At 38.0% G+C, this 19,143-nt stretch overlaps 1 protein-coding gene across 1 annotated transcript in view; it reads left to right on the forward strand.

The window, feature by feature from the left end:
* Positions 1 to 19,143, forward strand: part of dennd1a (DENN/MADD domain containing 1A) — a 128,878-nt gene that overhangs the window by 103,565 nt on the left and 6,170 nt on the right. The window contains exons 20-21 of the mRNA XM_062031063.1: positions 4,194 to 4,258; positions 8,640 to 8,880. Of these exons, the coding sequence (XP_061887047.1) occupies positions 4,194 to 4,258; positions 8,640 to 8,880 (306 nt within the window). The remainder of the gene's footprint in view (positions 1 to 4,193; positions 4,259 to 8,639; positions 8,881 to 19,143) is intronic.

Raw genomic sequence — 19,143 nt, forward strand, 5'->3', positions numbered from 1 at the left:
AAGACTTGGAACACAAATTTAGGAATACGCATTAAGGTGAGTTGAGTTCATGAAAAGTTTTACTGCAAATAACCATCAGCAACTGTTCCCAAACAACACACAAGTCATTGTTTTTTGTGTCAAGATATAGATAGATGCTGTTTTTTACTGTAGGTAGAGAAAATGAATAACATTAGAAGGGTGGGCCAAAGAAAAGGCAAACTAAATAAATACATACAGTGGGGTGCAGGTACCCATAGATGTAGTTGTAGGGTGTCCCCAGCTAAATGACAGATAGTAATAGTAATGGATCCCTATTGGGTCTATGTGTACACTCTCAGTTACATTAACATTGATATTATAAATGTGGGCCCATAAATAGTAATGCTGTTAAATGTAGCTTTGATGTAGCAAGCTACTTTTGCCGAGTTGCTTGTAGTGTAGCTTGCTACAATTCTCTGGGGAAAGCTTCTCTGTAGCATAGCATAGCATAATCGAGATTAACTTGTAGCTTAGTTTACGACTTTTTTCAAGGCTTACTCATCACTTTTTTCAAGGCTTACCCATCTTACATCATGTTTATGAAACCCTAATGGAGGTGTGTGGATGTTTTTTAAGGGGTTCTATAGGAAGAATTGAACGGCTCCCATAAGCTCCATTGTAAGCAGACTTTTGATCGAATTGATTTAATATTTAGAATGGATTTTTAAAAATCCATCCGTCGTCATGGCTCTCATAATGAATGTGAATGGTAATCAAAATTCCAAAAAAGTGCAGTTCCCCTTTAATTGGTTCTTGGACAGGCTTTGTAAATCAAAAAGTTTGTATAATAAAACAAATGCCTCCATAAGAAAGAATGTAAACATGAATAATGGGTTCCAGCCTCGACAAAAGTCGAAATTTTGGTGAAGATTGGCACACTTTGAACACAATATAAAGTGCTGTACAGTACTGTAAATCAAACAAACATAACAAGGAAGTAATTGATCAACTATCTATTTCGTAAAATAAAATAAAATAAAAAGTGTATGTATGTATGTGCTGCTCTGCCAACACGCGGGCACACACACAGAAGTCACTGAGGTGGAACAAGAGGAGAGATAGTGTCTTCTCTTCTGCTGTGATATAAGTGGGACGCTCCGCTTTTGTAGCAATGTTGTAATGCGCTTGAATGAAGCGTTCGTACACAGAGACATGGTTTGCACACAGAGGCATATTTATTTGGCTTTATCTAAAAGTTCATAAATCGAAAAGTTTGCAAAATAAAGTGGTTTGTAAATCGAGGATCAGTTCAGTTTCACTTTATTTCGAACATGCGTACGATACAATGTAATGCATCAAATATTTCCAGTTGTTTACAGCACATCCGAAAAGGAGTAGGAGGTAACTAAGCTTATTTAATGATTCCCGAGCGCGGCCATCGCTGCTGCTCACTGCTCCCCTCACCTCCCATATCAGTGGCACTTTAAATTTAACTTAACTTTAATCCTACCCCTTTTCTTACCATAGCAATTTTATCTTATTTCCCTGTTCTCTGGAACAGAACAGTGAATACATAAATAATGAATGCATAATGTACCATAGTAAGTAAACAAATATTAAATACATAAATAATCTTTATCTCAAAAGAAAAAAAAAGGGTTCAAGATGTTCATCATAATTACTGTTCTGTGTACTTATAATTTACTACTATACTTTAATTCCACATACGAAAATGCTTTCGTATGTTTGAATGTTTTAAATTAGATTTTCCTCTAAGGTTATTTTTCTCCTCTTTTGTTGAGAATAATTGTTGTACATTCTTGGGTAGCAGGTTGTAGTTTGCTTTGTACATATTTTTTAGCTTTTTGCAAATGCACCAAATCGTTGAATTTCAATATTTGTGATTCAATAAATATAGGGTTTGTATGTTCTCTATATCCAACATTGTGTATTCTAATTGATCTTTTTTGTAACACCATTAGTGAATAAAGTTCACATTTGTTGTTGTTTCCCAATATTTCTACACAATAACTCGGATATGGTAACACTAGTGAGCAGTAAAGAAAATGGAGTGATTTTTGGTCCAGAACATGTTTTGCTTTATTCATTATTGACGTGTTTCTTGCCACTTTATTTTGTATAATTTTTACATTTCAGTTCATTTTATCATCTATTATTACACCCAAAAATGTGTTTTATTTTACCCTTTCAAAATATTTTTGTATTTGTGTTTGACTTTCCCCTCTACTGTTACCAAATAACGTTATATTAGTTTTACTGAGATTCCCAGATAGTCTGTTTTGTCAAACCATCTTTTTAATTTGTTAATTTCTTCTGTTATTATTTGTATTAGCTTTTGTGTGTTCTCTCCTGAACAAAACGCAGTTGTATCATCTGCAAATATCACTAACTTGTAAGTCCTTTGTAACTTTACAAATGTCGTTTATATAAAGATTGAACAATTTTGGTCCAAGTATTGATCCCTGTGGTACGCCACAAAATATTTTCAGCCCTGTACAAGTGTGTTCGCCTATCTTCACGTATTGCTTCCTGTTGGTTAAGTAGCTTCTAACCCAGTTCAAAACCTACCCTCTGATTCTATACCTTTCTAATTTGTTTATTAGGATGCTATGATTAATTATGTCAAATGCTTTTGTTAAATCCATAAACACTGCAGCAGCACATTTTTTGCTATCTATTGCATCGGTGATCTATTCCGTTATTTCGATTAATGCCATTGATGTTGAGCTATTGGCTCTGTATCCGTATTGGTTGTCTGTGAGTGTTTTGTTTTCATTTATGAATTTGTCTAATCTGTTGTCAAACAGTTTTTCAATAATTTTAGAAAATTGTGGAAGTAGAGAAACAGGTCTGTAGTTTGTAAACTGGTGTTTGTCACCAGTCTTATAAATTGGTACGACTTTTGCTATTTTCATTTTATCTGGGAATTTGCCTGTTTGGAATGATAGGTTGCTGACATATGTTAAAGGTTCTGAAATCTCTTCAATAACCTTTTTTATAATTTCCATATCAATTTCGTTACAATAAGTTGAGGTCTTGGATTTATCTTTTTTCACAATATTGATTATCTCCTCTTTTGTCACTCCTTCGAGGAACATTGAGTAGGGGTTTCTATCTTAGGTCAAGTCCTCAACTGATTGGGTATATCTAGAATATTTTCCTCCATATGTACTTATTGAAGCTTTCACTACTTCGTTCATATTGTAATTTTTTACATTTCCATCTAAGAAGTATTTAGGATAGTACTTTTTAGCACCATTTTTAATAATGCTAATTAGGATGCCCCATGTTGCTCTCATATTGTTTTTGTCCAATAGAATAGTAGTTTATTTTTTACATGTTCGTAATATGCCAGTTAGCTTGTTCTTATATGTTTTGTACTTGTTTTCTGCTTCTGTAGATCTTTGTGTTATAAACGTTCTGTATAATGTATTCTTCTTTTTGCAAGCATTTTTCAATCCTTTTTCATCCATGTTGATTATTTTTCTTTTGCTTCTTACTAAGTTGTTTCAATGGACAGTGTATGTCATAAAGCATCTCAAAGGTATTAAAAAAATACCGTATGCATGATCTACATAATTTTCCCTGTAGACATTGTCCCAACTCTATTTTCTCAGATCATTTTTGAAAGCTGTCATACTTTGTTCTGTACATATTCTTCGAAAACTAAATTATTCATCTGTTATCACTCAAGTAGGATTTTTTTTTCCTATTCGTGTGCTGGTAGGTGATTCACTTGAGTTACACAGGAAATGGTTAGAGGCAATCTTCTAATGCTTTATTATATATAATACTTATTTCATTTGCTAATACCAGCTTAGAAACACCCTGACAGAACAGAACGTAAGAGGATCATCAACTCAAACTACGATGTCCCGTAATGGTGCAATCAACGCTAACCTAAAGCATGCTGGGAAGCTTTTTACCTTATACCTTGTATTTCTTCAATCAGATCAAATAATTGCATCAAATGTTGTTCCGAAATCAAAGAAGTCAATGTCAAGATAGCAAGAGGGCTTGGAGGGAGATGAGCGAGCCTGCGTAGCGTATAGAGGCACCGTGGATAAGTGTCAAAAATAATTATTTTTATGGGTATCTAAATTTCTTGCTCGTTGTACCTATTTTTCTTGCTGGTGGTTTTGAAAAATGATCCTCTTGAATAGCAGCGTGCTGTCAAATATTTGTACATCTGTTTTTGTTCACTTTTGCAGACACCGTCACCCACGCTGTTGAAGAAACAAACCAGTAATGACAGTCTGGAAAGTCCTGATGACCAGTAAGTCTACTTAAATTCTGTACACACAACACTGAATTCTGGGTGGATTATGAACCAGCAATTAAATGCTTGTGAATGTGCAATCAAGTATCCACCAGTTAGATTGTTTCAGACAGGTGTTAAGTGCAAATTAAGCATTGAAATCTTGTCTACCTTAAACTGACCTAATAAAAAGAAAGAAAGTAAGAGTAATGTACTACACACTTTCAATTCATCCCAGTTGTAAGCTAATGTTCACGTGTGTAAAGTAAAATAGTTGAAATGTGAACATTGTACTCGCTTTTGTGTGATACTGCATATTTACATCACTGCTTGTCAAGGTAGTATGAATTTATTCCTACAGTAGTCATACAATCCTCAAAGTCTGTCGCCAAACACCTAAAACGTTTAATAAAATAAATAAGCTATGTTTTTTAGGCCTGTTAAAATATTCCTTTTAATAGCAGTTGTAATCTTGAACCGACACACTTGTGAAGATGGTGTTATTGTCCAAATACACAAAGTGCAATCGATTACTGAAATTGGGCATAAAGAGAACATTGATGGTTTTACAAAATTTAAGTTACAGTTTCAGCTTCCACATTACTCTTATCAAAGAGAAATAATGATGTCATTCTCTTCAGGATTTGTACATTTAAAGGCCTACTGAAATGAATTTTTTTTATTTAAAAGGGGATAGCAGATCCATTCTGTGTCTTACTTGATCATTTCGCGATATTGCCGTATTTTTGCTGAAAGGATTTAGTAGAGAACAACGATGATAAAGTTTGCAACTTTTGGTCGCTGATAAAAAAAAGCCTTGCCCCTGCCGGAAGTAGCGTGACGTCACAAGCTGGAGTGCTGCTCACATTTCCCTATTGTTTACACCAGCAGCGAGAGAGATTCGGACCGAGAAAGCGACGATTACTCCATTAATTTGAGCGAGGATGAAAGATTTGTGGATGAGGAAAGTGAGAGTGAAGGACTACAGTGCAGTGCAGGACGTATCTTTTTTCGCTCTGACCGTAACTTACGTACAAGGGTTTATTGGATTCCACACTTTCTCCTTTTTCTATTGTGGATCACGGATTTGTATTTTAAACCACCTCGGATACTATATCCTCTTGAAAATGAGAGTCGAGAACGCGAAATGGACATTCACAGTGACTTTTATCTCCACGACAATACATTGGCGAAACACTTTAGCTACGGAGCTAACGTGATAGCATCGGGCTCAAATGCAGATATAAACAAAAGAAATAAACCCCTGACTGGAAGGATAGACAGAAAATCAACAATACTATTAAACCCTGGACATGTAAATACACGGTTAATGCTTCCCAGCTTGACGAAGATTAACAATGCTGTTGCTAACGACGCCATTGAAGCTAACTTAGCAACGGGACCTCACAGAGCTATGATAAAAACATTAGCGCTCCACCTACGCCAGCCAGCCCTCATCTGCTCATCAACACCCGTGCTCACCTGCGTTCCAGCGATCGACGGAAGGACGAAGGACTTCACCCGATCATCCGTGCGGTCGGCGGCTAGCGTCGGCTAGCGCGTCTGCTATCCAAGTCAAAGTCCTCCTGGTTGTGTTGTTACAGTCAGCCGCTAATACACTAATACACCGATCCCACCTACAACTCTCTTCTTTGCATTCATTGTTCATTAAACAAATTGCAAAAGATTCACCAACACAGATGTCCAGAATACTGTGGAATTTTGCGATGAAAACAGAGCTTTTTTGTATTGGATTCAAAGGTGTACCAATACTTCCGTTTAACTAGTGACGTCACTCGCATACGTCATCATACAAAGACGTTTTCAACCGGAAGTTTAGCGGGAAATTTAAAATTGCACCTTATAAGTTAACCCGGCCGTATTGGCATGTGTTGCAATGTTAAGATTTCATCATTGATATATAAACTATCAGACTACGTGGTCGGTAGTAGTGTGTTTCAGTAGGCCTTTAACAGATATAACCAATAAACAATCTTTCATGTTTATGGTAGATACTGTATGTTAACAGATAAATAGAATATAACAAAACATGAAATAAACTATAATTAGTATTTGATTAAGGTATAGGGTGTACTAATTGCAGTAGTGCACTTGTGTCTTGTAGTAGTAGTAGGAGTAGTACTTGCAGTAGTGTACTTTTAGTTTTTTGTAATTGTAGTACTTCTAGTTGTGTACTTGTAGTTATTTGTAGTTTTAGTACTTGTAGTGTGATTGTAGTTGTAGTACCTGAAGTAGTATATTTGTAGTTTGTTGTAGTACTTATTGCAGTGTGTTTGTACTTGTAGTACTTGCAGTAGTGTATTTTAGTTACTTTTAGTTGTCGTACTTGCAGTTGTGTATTTTTAGTTCCTTGTAATTGTAGTACTTGTACTAGTGCACTTTTAGTTTCTTGTATTACTTGAAGTAGTGTATTTGTAATTTATTGTAGTTGTAGTACTTGTGGTAGTGTGCTAATAGTTTTAGTAGTATACTTATAGTTTCTAGTAGTTGTAGTACTTGTAGTACTGTAGTTGTAATACTTTTTAGTAGTGTACTTTTAGTTTCTTACAGTTGTAGTACTTGTTGTAGAGTACTTGCAGTGTTTTGTTATTGGATTAATTGGAGTTGTGTACTTGTTGTTTTTCGTAGATGTACTACTTGTAGTAGTGTATTTGTCGTTTCTTATAAATGTAGTACTTGTCGTAGTGTAGTTGTGATTTTTTTGTAGTTGGCCAGCAGGGTTGCCAACATGTCAGTATGAAGTTTGGTGAGAGAAACATTACAAAGTAGAATGTTTGCACCGCCATGTTTGACAATCGTGATGTTGTTATGGATCCATATTCAACATTTCTCTGTATACAAACACCTCCATTTTGCATTTCTATTGTCAAACTTGTAGTCCATTCAAGTCTTGTGTAGGTTTACAATCTTTTCCCTGAGGTCAGCTCTTTGGTCATTCCCATTGTGGTGTAGAGGTTTGAATGAAGAGAGTGTTTGTGGGACAGGTGTATTTTATACACATAATGAACTAAAATTAGAAATAGTTTCTTTATCTGTTTCATGCATGCATAACCACTCTGTTGGGGCTCCGGGATTAAATACCTACTTCACTCAATCAAATACAAATTAATTTCTAAACTTATTTATGTTTTACATCAGGGATCCTTCACCTTTTTTCCACCAAGGACTGGTTTAATGTATGCATTATTTTCACAGACCGGCTTTCCATGTGTGGCAGAAAATGAGCATAAAAAATCAACTCGTGGGAGCCCTGGGCGTGTTTCTTTGTGAAGAGATGGTCCCCGGCACGTTACCAGTGTTTCTTAAGCCTAAAGCCCATTGTTGGGTTTCGAGCGCCCTCTAGAATGTAATATATCTGTTTTTCAGCTGTGATCCATATAGGCCGCAGCGGTACTTAGTTGTAATACACTTTTCCACCACTTGTGGCAGTAATGACAATATAAAACAAACAGAAAACCTCTAGCGTTAATGTCATAGAGCAATTTCTTAAGGGCAAACATTATAACTAAAGTGGTGACACTGTATTTTCATTTGCACTTTAATGTAACTGACAGTTTAGTTAAGAAACATATTTATTGTTAATATAGCTTATTTATTTTAGCACAACATAATACGTATTGTATGTACAGTATGTATTGTTTATTTGATTAGTACTTTTTCTAATCAGCGTGACTTGAGCTTAAGGTTTTTTGATAAATTAATAATAATCTTTGTGATTGACACATGCTTTTATATCAATTGACAGGTTTGTAAACTGTAAGTAGGTTAGATATAATTTTGAAAATGATCAAAATCAAGAGTAAGATTACTATTTTAGTGTAAATATTAGAGAAGAGAAAGACAAAAGTTGGGCACCGAGGTCAAAAAGGTTAAGAAGCCTTTCTGGGAACTGCAGATGGAAAGTAGCCTTTGGCTACAATTTGGCACATTAACATTTTATATGGTCATTAATAAGCATTAATGTACTATATCAAATGGTGACTTCCTATCAGGAGTTGTAATATACATCTATAAACAAGCTATTCGTGTGTTTACTGGGACAAGCGAAAGTTAAGTCGGAGAAAATGCAGTAGTTTACAAATTACTTAATGTTTCTGTGCGGCCCAGCAGCAAACGCGGCACGGACCAGTACCGGTCCACGGACCGGATGTTAGGGACAACTGTTTTACAGTGTGTCTCTCTGTTAAGATAAGCTTACATAAAAAGATGGATGGTTTATATTTTTATTAGTTACAAAATCATGGCATATAATTATTTGGAGCTTTGTATGTGACCTAAATTGGGTGAAGATTTAAATAAATGAAAGATTACAAAGACAGATGAATAATGTTGCATACTTTAAATGTAATTCCTTATTAAAAAGTTTTGGTCTGTGCAGGTTACAGCCATACCACTCACTCAAAGAGGTTGAGTGCATTGAAGAAAGAGATTGTCACGTTGGTCCACACACAGCTCCGCCCAGCCCACCCAAGGAAAACCTCTCTAACGTCAGCTTATTGGCCAGCATCTTCAGCTGCCTAGACGAGCATGAGAGTCCACCCTTTCCTCTGGCTAAAAGTCTTGAGGACCTCAGGATTCTACAGGACTGTGAAGCGCTCCAAGCCAAGTTCACCTGTGAGGTCAGAGACATATTGATTCGTAAAAGCATTTGAGTTTTTCAAAATATTACCTTTGACAATTCATCTTCAAATTTAGCGCATATTTGACACCCATCAGTAACAATATTGGTTTTACATTTATACACCGCTATAGATCAGATATCAACTTTTTAAAAATGTCAAGTCTTGTCAGGAAAAATGTCAAGTTATTGTTTGCCATGGTTGTGCAGCTGCCTACAGTAGATGTCCCGATCCGCAGCTGTTTCCCAGTGTTTACATGGCGATTGTCCTCACATGAAAGATTTCTTAAAAAGGGAGCACGCTCAGGGCACAATTAAATTTCACTATTCCTTGTGACACACATGCAGGAGTTGCACGTATTCCAGATAGGTGCATAACTTGCCAGAACAACAGCTCGAAAGTGAGAGCAAGGTAAAACAAATACGTTGTCTAATGTCCGTCCACAGTGTTACTAATTCTCTGAAAAAAAAAAAAAGTTTGTAGTACCATTATCACTGCAGGATTACAGGACAATGAACAGTTAAACATGCTACACTATACACAGGCCTGTGGAATGTCGTGAATATGCAGAAATGCTTTTAATATTTTGCCATCAAAATATCACTTCTGCGTTTTTTTATGAAATGTAAAAAAATTGTAATGTAAAGAAAATGTTAGAATTTTGGTTATTTTCTGAATTTTAACAACGTAAACTAGGAACAAGCAAGTTTGCAAGCTAAACATAGTAAGACGAACATGGCGACTATACTATGTTCATTACACAGTTTTTAACCTTCCGCCTCAGCCACACCTGATCCATCGGCGTAACTTGCTCCTCTGTCATTTCCATTGCGTCCTTTGTGTGTTGCGGTTTTATATTTTTGTTTTGTGGCTTTTGGCGATAGTGCTGTAGCTGAAAGTTGTTGTGTTGTGGCTTTGTTATTTTGTCTGGTGGTGTTTGCATTTGTTGTGACCTTTCTCAGCTACCTTAGGTATCCGACATTTTTGTTTGGATGACTAATGGCGATGACGCAGACAGACTTCAGTAACGTTTAACATCCTTATCATTAATTGTGCTGTATAAGTGAGGTTGCGAGCGCAACATAAACAAAGAACGAACATGGCAAAAGGTAACTGGAAGTCTGATGTTACGAAAATTGATGCGGGAGTTAAAAATCTCTGCCGGTGGTCTTAGCTGGAAAACACTGTTGATAAAACACAACCAAGTCTTGTGTATGACAAGATGGATAAACCTGACTTTGAGAATGTTAAATTTGCCGCAAGGAATTAATTTAGGGGAAACGTGGCTGTGTCGCACTCAAAGATCATGTTGCTGGATTGAAACACAAGGAACTGATTGACTTTTTGAGACGACAAACTATATGCATTACCAGGTAAAGTGATAATTTCATGAAACCTCCTAAAAATGTTAACTTATTTTTCATAATATAAACTGCACAATTAAGATAAACAGGTGCTGTGTTTGTTGGTCTTACAGCAGCCTACGATACCGTTTGGTACCGTGGCCTTACCTGCAAGCCTTTGCGCCTACTGCCGGACATGCGCATGGTCTCTTTGATCATGGAACTCGTCCAAAACCGCAGGTTCACCCTTACCACTAGTGATGGCCCAAAAAGCAGGTTGCAACATTTGAGAAATGGCGTCCCTTAGGGATGATGTTTGATAAGAAATTATCGAGTTCGAGCCTATTATCGAATCCTCTTATCGAACCGATTCCTTATCGATTCTCTTATCGAATCGAGATAGATTGTTGTATATGGAAAAAAACCACAATATTTGGTTTAACAAAAGCTCACTTTTATTTTATAGGAAAAAAAAAAATTGAATAAATAACTAAATATTGATTGTTACCCCCCTAAAAAAATAAAATAAATAAATATTGACTGTTGTTACCCAAAGTATATTAAGTGGGATTTTTCAGAAAAACAAATATATACAGTAACACAAAAACAACCTGTCTCTGTGATCACTATAGGTGTATAAATAATAATATAGTGTTGAATAAAATCAGTCCCTTGGGCACAAACTGAAAATAATACAGCTCTCCAAAAAGTGCACTTCTGCTGCTATTGGAACATACTAACTACACACACAGGCAGACAGCTAACAAACAATCCAAGAGGTCTAATAAAGTTCCAAAGCAGATTAATCCATTTAGGCTCTTTATTGTTGTTGATCTTGCTTTGTCTTTTCCTATCTTTACTTTTGTCTTGCACTGGACTGTTATTCTAATTTTTTTGGTGGAAATACACGACTGGCAGCCATTTTAAGTCCTCAAATCATCCATTGAAACAGTAAACAAAAATCGTTTTTCAATAAACATCTTAGTTTTAAATTTAACCACTTTCCACCTTAATATTGAGTTACATAAACAAGTTAAACAGTTTACTTACAGACTTATCTTTTCCAAGGCTTGTAAGAGCTAACACAACTTGTCTACTTCTCAATTGTCTCATGAACTGAACTGACTTGCCAACCCGGAAGTGGCCAGACTAATGACGCGTAGTATTTGCATATCGCCACAAGGTGTCAGTAAGAGTCTACAATCAAATGGGCATAACACTACCCATTTGAGATTCGTTCCCAGGGATTCGAATAAAGAACCAACTCTTTTTCTTTACTATAGTGGTCTCGATAATGGGTACCGGTTCTCAAAAAGGGGTTCGAGTCCGAGGACTCGGTTATTTTCTTATCGAACAACCGGGAAAACCGGTTTCGAGCATCATCCCTAGCGTCCCTCAGGGATTAGTCCTGGCTCCCCTCTTATTTAACATCTACACATATGATCTGCCAGTAACAACTGCCAAAAAGTTTGCATATTCAGATGACTATTCAGATGCATCGTGCGAAAAACTGTCAGGAGTTAGAGGGGTCTCTTACCCAGGACATAGCGACCTTATCCACTTATCTCCAGAAATGGAAGTTGAAGCTCAGTGTAACCAAAACAGTGACGGCAGCCTTGCGCCTTTACAACAGGGAGGCACAACATGAGCTTAACATCACTTTTTAAGGACGTCCTCTACCCTTTTCTGCCAAACTAACATATCTAGGCATTAGGTTGAACAGGGCACTCACGTTTCGCGGACACCTGAGTCACTGCGCAAAAAGCTAACAACACGCGTTTGGCTTTTGAGACGACTGGCTGGATCCAGCTGGGGTGCTGGCAGTGTTACACTTCGTACAGCCACCCTTGCCTTGGTCCACTCTGTACTGCACACCTGCTTAGTTTTGTAGATAAGCCAATTAACAACACTTTGCGTTTAGTCACTGGATGCCTGCGTCCCACAACAACGGACAATCTTTCCATTTTAGCAGGTATTCAACCATCTGAGCTTCGTCGCAAGAGAGCCACACTGTCTCTAGCACGCCGAGCACTGGAGCCTGGGGACCTTCTTCGTGACTGTCTTCTGTCTCCTCTTAGAGGACACCGGAAGCTTAAATCCTGCTGCACTGGAATTGCTAAATGACTTTAACCAGTCAAACACCATTGTAGCAAACTACAAATGGAACATGGAATGGCGGTAAAACTCTTGCAGACTCCATGATTACATCCCTGAGGCCAGTACATCACCACCGGGATTATGCTTTCCCAGGCCTGCTTGGGTCAGGCTTAATCGCCTTCTCACTCGTGTCAGCCTCTTCCGCTCAACTATGTGCAAATGGGGTATGGCTTCATCTGTGACATGTGAGTGTGGTGCAAACTGTAGACCACATCATAACACCATGTCCCATCCTAATGGGAGTCGTGGTCTGGCAGCTGTGGACGAGAGCTTGGTCAGTTGACTGTTAAACACTTGCCCAACTGTATAGTGGTTACACCTCTAATGAAAATCTTTATCCAAACAAAGAAGAATAGTTATATTATGTGTATTTGGTGTTCAATGTTATATGTATCAGCTTTAATGAAATATTTTAAATATCCATCCATCCATCCATTTTCTACCACTTGTCTCTGTCGGGGTCGTGGGAGGTGCTGGAGCCTATCGCAGCTGCACTCGGGCGGAAGGCAGGGTACGCCCTGGACAAGTCGTTACCTCAACGCAGGGCCAACACAGATAGACAGACAACATTCACACACACATTCACACATTAGGGCCAATTTTAGTGTTGCCAATCAGCAACCCTGGTGCATGTCTTTGGAGGTGGAAGGAAGCCGCAGTACCCGGAGGGAACCCACGCATTCACAGGGAGAACATGCAAACTCCACACAGAAAGACCCCGAGCCCGGGGATCAAACCCAGGACTTTCTTATCGTGAGGCACACGTATTAACCCCTGTTTCACCGTGATAAATATGAAAAAGATAAACTTAAATAAATAATCACGGTGAAAATTTGGGACTTTAATAATTGTTAGAATATGATTAAAATGCTATGTTTTAAAAATATTTTCTCCACCTTTCAGTGATGCATGTCTATTACCTTAGCTGATAACATTATATGTGCTTTGATATATATTCATACATTTTATATTGCTATTTTGGTGATGGTAATTGAGTGTACACTTGTTTATTGTGGTAAGTTTTGTCTCATTTTGTCTTTATCTACTAGAAAAAAAAAATTAAAAATGATGTGGCACATTACATGGAACATGGAAGTGTCAAAAAAAAAAACAGCCAAAAGAGGTTGGTAGACAAGAATACATGTAAATGTAAAATATAGTGTAGAAATACACTCAATTGCAGGAAATGTGTTCTCGATTTACAAAAGGTCTATTTGGGTTTTGCTTGGCAGCAGTTTGTGCTGATAGAAATGTTCCTCTTTTTTCTCAAAGCACTGCATAAGAAGACACAAGAAGCCGCTCATCGCTAGGCTAAATCTCTTGAACGTAAACAAGAGTAAGCCAATACCAAGTATATCAAGTACCAGTATACGGTCGATACTACATTGATTAGAAAGTTGTTTTTTTAATTATCATAGAATAGTTTTTCTTTATTATAGTTTACAAACTCAGGAAATAAGGACATTGATGGCAAAAAACAAACAATTTAAATGGGTGCCAATAATAGCTGTATCTTTTTGTTTGGTTGTTGTGCATGCAACACTTTTTTTGTTCAAAAAATATATTCAATACTACAAATTTAATACATCTTCTGATTTACAACAATACTAGCAAATTATGCATTTATTGACCAGATCATCTCCTGATGGCACCACTTAGAAATTTTTTTTTTTGACAGAATGGATGTAACGTTACAGGTATTCGTAATCAGATTTTGGTACAGAGATTGTTTGGCCGCACGGTGTATATGTCCACTTGGTGATGAATGTAGTCCAATCTTTGGCGAGTGATAGTGCCAAGGAGAAGCTAGAACTTGAAAAAAACACATATTTGGTTAAAGTCTCCTCTTTCTTTCCGCAATTGTTCAGTAAAGATAGGGAACAAACTGGAACTATTAATGCTGTACTTCCAATAATAATGAACTTTACTACAAATAACTATTAACACACTTTTTATTGTTATTTTTCTTGTTTTTTTTGAGAATGGGAAGTACATGCCAGAAGTCTTCAGTTTTTTATGTTTCATTTTAAAAATCATTTAAAGAGATGTATGTGTTGCATTTTGTTTCCTTACTGTACCCAAAATAAATCTGAGGCACAAACCATAATGATGGAGTACACCTCTACTAGCAATTTCCCAAACTGTTTTGGCCTCAGATCTGATTTTGAGTCCCAATCTGATACTTTGACAATAGATTATAGAGGTGAAAATGTTTTAGCAAGTAATTAAAGTAAACACAATATAAAGCATATCTTATTGAATTTCGAATTTGCTAGTGTTGTTGTAAATCAAATGATGTAATACATTTGTGGTATTAAATACTACATACAATTTAACAAAATAAAGTGTAATGCACAATAACTAAACAAAATCAAAAACTACTATTTGCAACCATTTAAATCGTTTGGGTTTTTCCCTCAAAGCCTCTCCAGAGACGTACCCCCTGAGTTTGCAAACAATAACAAAAACCACCAAAAAATTATTTTGTGATAATAATAATACTAACAAGTAAAAGAAAAATATCGATCTAACCGCTTAAGTATCGTTTATATACTAAATATATTATACTGGGTATAATATTATTGACATCTGGATCGATCACCCATACTTTACAATGAACAGCTAGCTTCTTGTGTCATCGCGCGAGTGTGTGTGTGTGTGTGTGTGTGTGTGTGTGTGTGTGTGTGTGTGTGTGTGTGTGTGTGTGTGTGTGTGTGTGTGTGTGTGTGTGTGTGTGTGTGTGTGTGTGTGTGTGTGTGAAACATGCTTAGCCATTCCTTGTCTTCTAGTCCTCCAGTGATAATGTGGGGCTTCACACTGTGGATAACCGACGCGTTCCTTGCAGCATGGTCTCAAATTCAAGCGAGTGATTTGGCAAGACACACACCCTACTGGAATTCATGAAACACTACTATTATGTGCTAAAAGATGCAAAGGTGAATATCAGTTAAAGGCAAATATCGGCCCCCAATTCGATCTTGTCTCTCACGGATGGAATGGATGGAACTTTGTCATAGCACTTAGACTTAGACTTCCTTTTTATTGTCATTCAAATTTGAACTTTACAGCACAGATAAGAACGAAATTTCGTTACATAAGCTCATGGTAGGGCAGGATAAAAAAGCAATAAGGTGCATATATAAATAAATAAATATATATACAATAATATATACAATAAATAAATATATATAAATAAAAATAAATAAATAAATAGATTACTGTACAGATAAATATATTGCACTTTTTCACATGCGTTCACATTTATGGATGAATGTTATATTGTCTTTTTTTTATTCCAGCGAGTTAATCCATTTTGGGGGGAGTTGAGGGGATAATTTAATTATGATGCGTTCAAGAGTCTTACGGCCTGAGGGAAGAAGCTGTTACAGAACCTGGAGGTTCTGCTTCGGAGGCTGCGGAACCTCTTTCTAGAGTCCAGCAGTGAAAACAGTCCTTGATGGGGGTGGGAGGAGTCTTTGCAGATTTTCTGAGCCGTGGTCAGGCAGCGGCTTTTTGCGATCTCCTGGATAGGAGGAAGAGGAGTCCTGATGATCTTTTTCGCCGTCCTCACCACTCTCTGGAGAGGCTTCCAGTCTGAGGCATTGCAGGGTCCAGTCCAGGCAGAGATGCTGTTGGTCAGCACTACAGAGATGTAGCACTACAGAGATGTAGTGCCTCTGTAGAATGTGGTGAGAATGGGGGGAGGGAGCTGTGCTCTTTTCATCCGACGCAAAAAGTGCATGCGCTGCTGAGCTCTTTTTACAAGAGCTCCGGTGTGTAGGAACCAGGTTATATTGTCAGTTATCTGCACCCCCAGGAACTTGGTGCTGCTTACTATCTCCACCGCTGTGCCGTTGATGTAGAGTGGAGCGTGGCTGGACTGATGCTTCCTGAAGTCAACAATGATCTCCTTGGTCTTGTTGACATTCAGGACCAGGTTGTTGGTTCTACACCAGTCAAAAGTACAACAAAATTAAATGTCCAAGAACAGATATACAGTTACGGGGTAGACAGAACAGGAACTCCTGGGTGGGGTGAGGACCAAGAAAAAAAAGCAAGCAAATGTCATATACAAACCCCGTTTCCATATGAGTTGGTAAATTGTGTTACATGTAAATATAAACGGAATACAAAGATTTGCAAATCATTTTCAACCCATATTCAGTTGAATATGCTACAAAGACAACATATTTGATGTTCAAACTGATAAACATTTTTTTGTGTGCAAATAATCATTAAAGGCCTACTGAAATGAATTTTTTAAATTTAAACGGGGATAGCAGATCCATTCTGTGTCATACTTGATCATTTCGCGATATTGCCATATTTTTGCTGAAAGGATTTAGTAGAGAACATTGACGATAAAGTTTGCAACTTTTGGTCGCTGATAAAAAAAAGCCTTGACTGTACCGGAAGTAGCGTGACGTCACAGGTTGAAAGGCGCCTCACATTTCCACATTGTTTACACCAGCAGTGAGAGCGATTCGGACCGAGAAAGCGACGATTACCCCATTAATTTGAGCCAGGATGAAAGATTTGTGGGTGAGGAACGTGAGAGTGAAGGACTACAGTGCAGTGCAGGACGCATCGCATCTTTTTTCGCTTTGACCGTAACTTAGGTACAAGCTGGCTCATTGGATTCCACACTCTCTCCTTTTTCTATTGTGGATCACGGATTTGTATTTTAAACCACCTCGGATACTATATCCTCTTGAAAATGAGAGTCGAGAACGCGAAATGGACATTCACAGTGACTTTTATCTCCACGACAATACATCGGCGAAGCACTTTAGCTACGGAGCTAACGTGATAGCATCGGGCTTAACTGCAGATAGAAACAAAAGAAATAAACCCCTGACTGGAAGGATAGACAGAAAATCAACAATACTATTAAACCATGGACCTGTAAATACACGGTTAATGCTTTCCAGCCTGGCGAAGCTTAACAATGCTGTTGCTAACGACGCCATTGAAGCTAACTTAGCATCGGGACCTCACAGAGCTATGCTAAAAACATTAGCTATCCACCTACGCCAGCCAGCCCTCATCTGCTCATCAACACCCGTGCTCACCTGCGTTCCAGCGATCGACGGAGCGACGAAGGACTGCACCCGATCATCCGTGCGTCGGATAGCGCGTCTGCTATCCAAGTCAAAGTCCTCCTGGTTGTGTTGCTGCAGCCAGCTGCTAATACACCAATCCCACCTACAACTTTCTTCTTTGCAGTCTTCATTGTTCATTAAACAAATTGCAAAAGATTCACCAACACAAATGTCCAGAATACTGTGGAATTTTGCGATGAAAACCGAGCTTTTTGTATTGGATACAATGTGTCCGAATACTTACGTTTCAACGATTGACGTCACACGCATACGTCATCATACATAGACGTTTTCAACTGGAAGTTTAGCGGGAAATTTAAAATTGCACTTTATAAGTTAACCCGGCCGTATTGGCATGTGTTGCAATGTTAAGATTTCATCATTGATGTATAAACTATCAGACTGCGTGGTCGGTAGTAGTGGGTTTCAGTAGGCCTTTAACTTTAGAATTTGATGAACAGCTAGCTTCTTGTGTCATCGCGCGAGTGTGTGTGTGTGTGTGTGTGTGTGTGTGTGTGTGTGTGTGTGTGTGTGTGTGTGTGTGTGTGTGTGTGTGTGTGTGTGTGTGTGTGTGTGTGTGTGTGTGTGTGTGTGTGTGTGTGTGTGTGTAGAAGTTGGGAAAGGTGGCAATAAATACTGATAAAGTAGAGGAATGCTCATCAAACACTTATTTGGAACATTTGCCTGTTCACCTGTGAACAGGCAAATTGGGAACAGGTGGGTGCCATGATTGGGTATAAAAGTAGATTCCATGAAATGCTCAGTCATTCACAAACAAGGATGGGGCAAGGATCACTACTTTGTCAACAAATGCGTGAGCAAATTGTTGAACAGTTTAAGAAAAACCTTTCTCAACCAGCTATTGCAAGGAATTTAGGGATTTCACCATCTACGGTCCATAATATAATCAAAGGGTTCAGAGAATCTGGAGAAATCACTGCACGTAAGCAACTAAGCCTGTGACCTTCGATCCCTCAGGCTGTACTGCATCAACAAGCGACATCAGTGTGTAAAGGATATCACCACATGGGCTCAGGAACACTTCAGAAACCCACTGTCAGTAACTATAGTTGGTCGCTACATCTGTAAGTGCAAGTTAAAACTCTCCTATGCAAGGCGAAAACCGTTTATCAACAACACCCAGAAACGCAGTCGGCTTTGCTGGGCCTGAGCTCATCTAAGATGGACTGATACAAAGTGGAAAAGTGTTCTGTGGTCTGACGAGTCCACATTTCAAATTGTTTTTGGAAACTGTGGACGTCGTGTCCTCCGGACCAAAGAGGAAAAGAACCATCCTGATTGTTATAGGCGCAAAGTTGAAAAGCCAGTATCTGTGAGGGTATGGGGGTGTATTAGTGCCCAAGACATGGGTAACTTACACATCTGTGAAGGTGCCATTAATGCTGAAAGGTACATACAGGTTTTGGAGTAACATATGTTGCCATCCAAGCAACGTTACCATGGACGCCCCTGCTTATTTCAGCAAGACAATGCCAAGCCATGTGTTACATCAACTTGGCTTCATAGTAAAAGAGTGCGGGTACTAGACTGGCCTGCCTGTAGTCCAGACCTGTCTCCCATTGAAAATGTGTGGCAATCAATCAATCAATCAATCAATCAATCCCTTTATTGTCATTGTCATAATAACACTTAAGTCATAC

Source organism: Entelurus aequoreus, linkage group LG21, assembly GCF_033978785.1.
Source record: "Entelurus aequoreus isolate RoL-2023_Sb linkage group LG21, RoL_Eaeq_v1.1, whole genome shotgun sequence".
NCBI classification, from domain to species: domain Eukaryota; kingdom Metazoa; phylum Chordata; class Actinopteri; order Syngnathiformes; family Syngnathidae; genus Entelurus; species Entelurus aequoreus.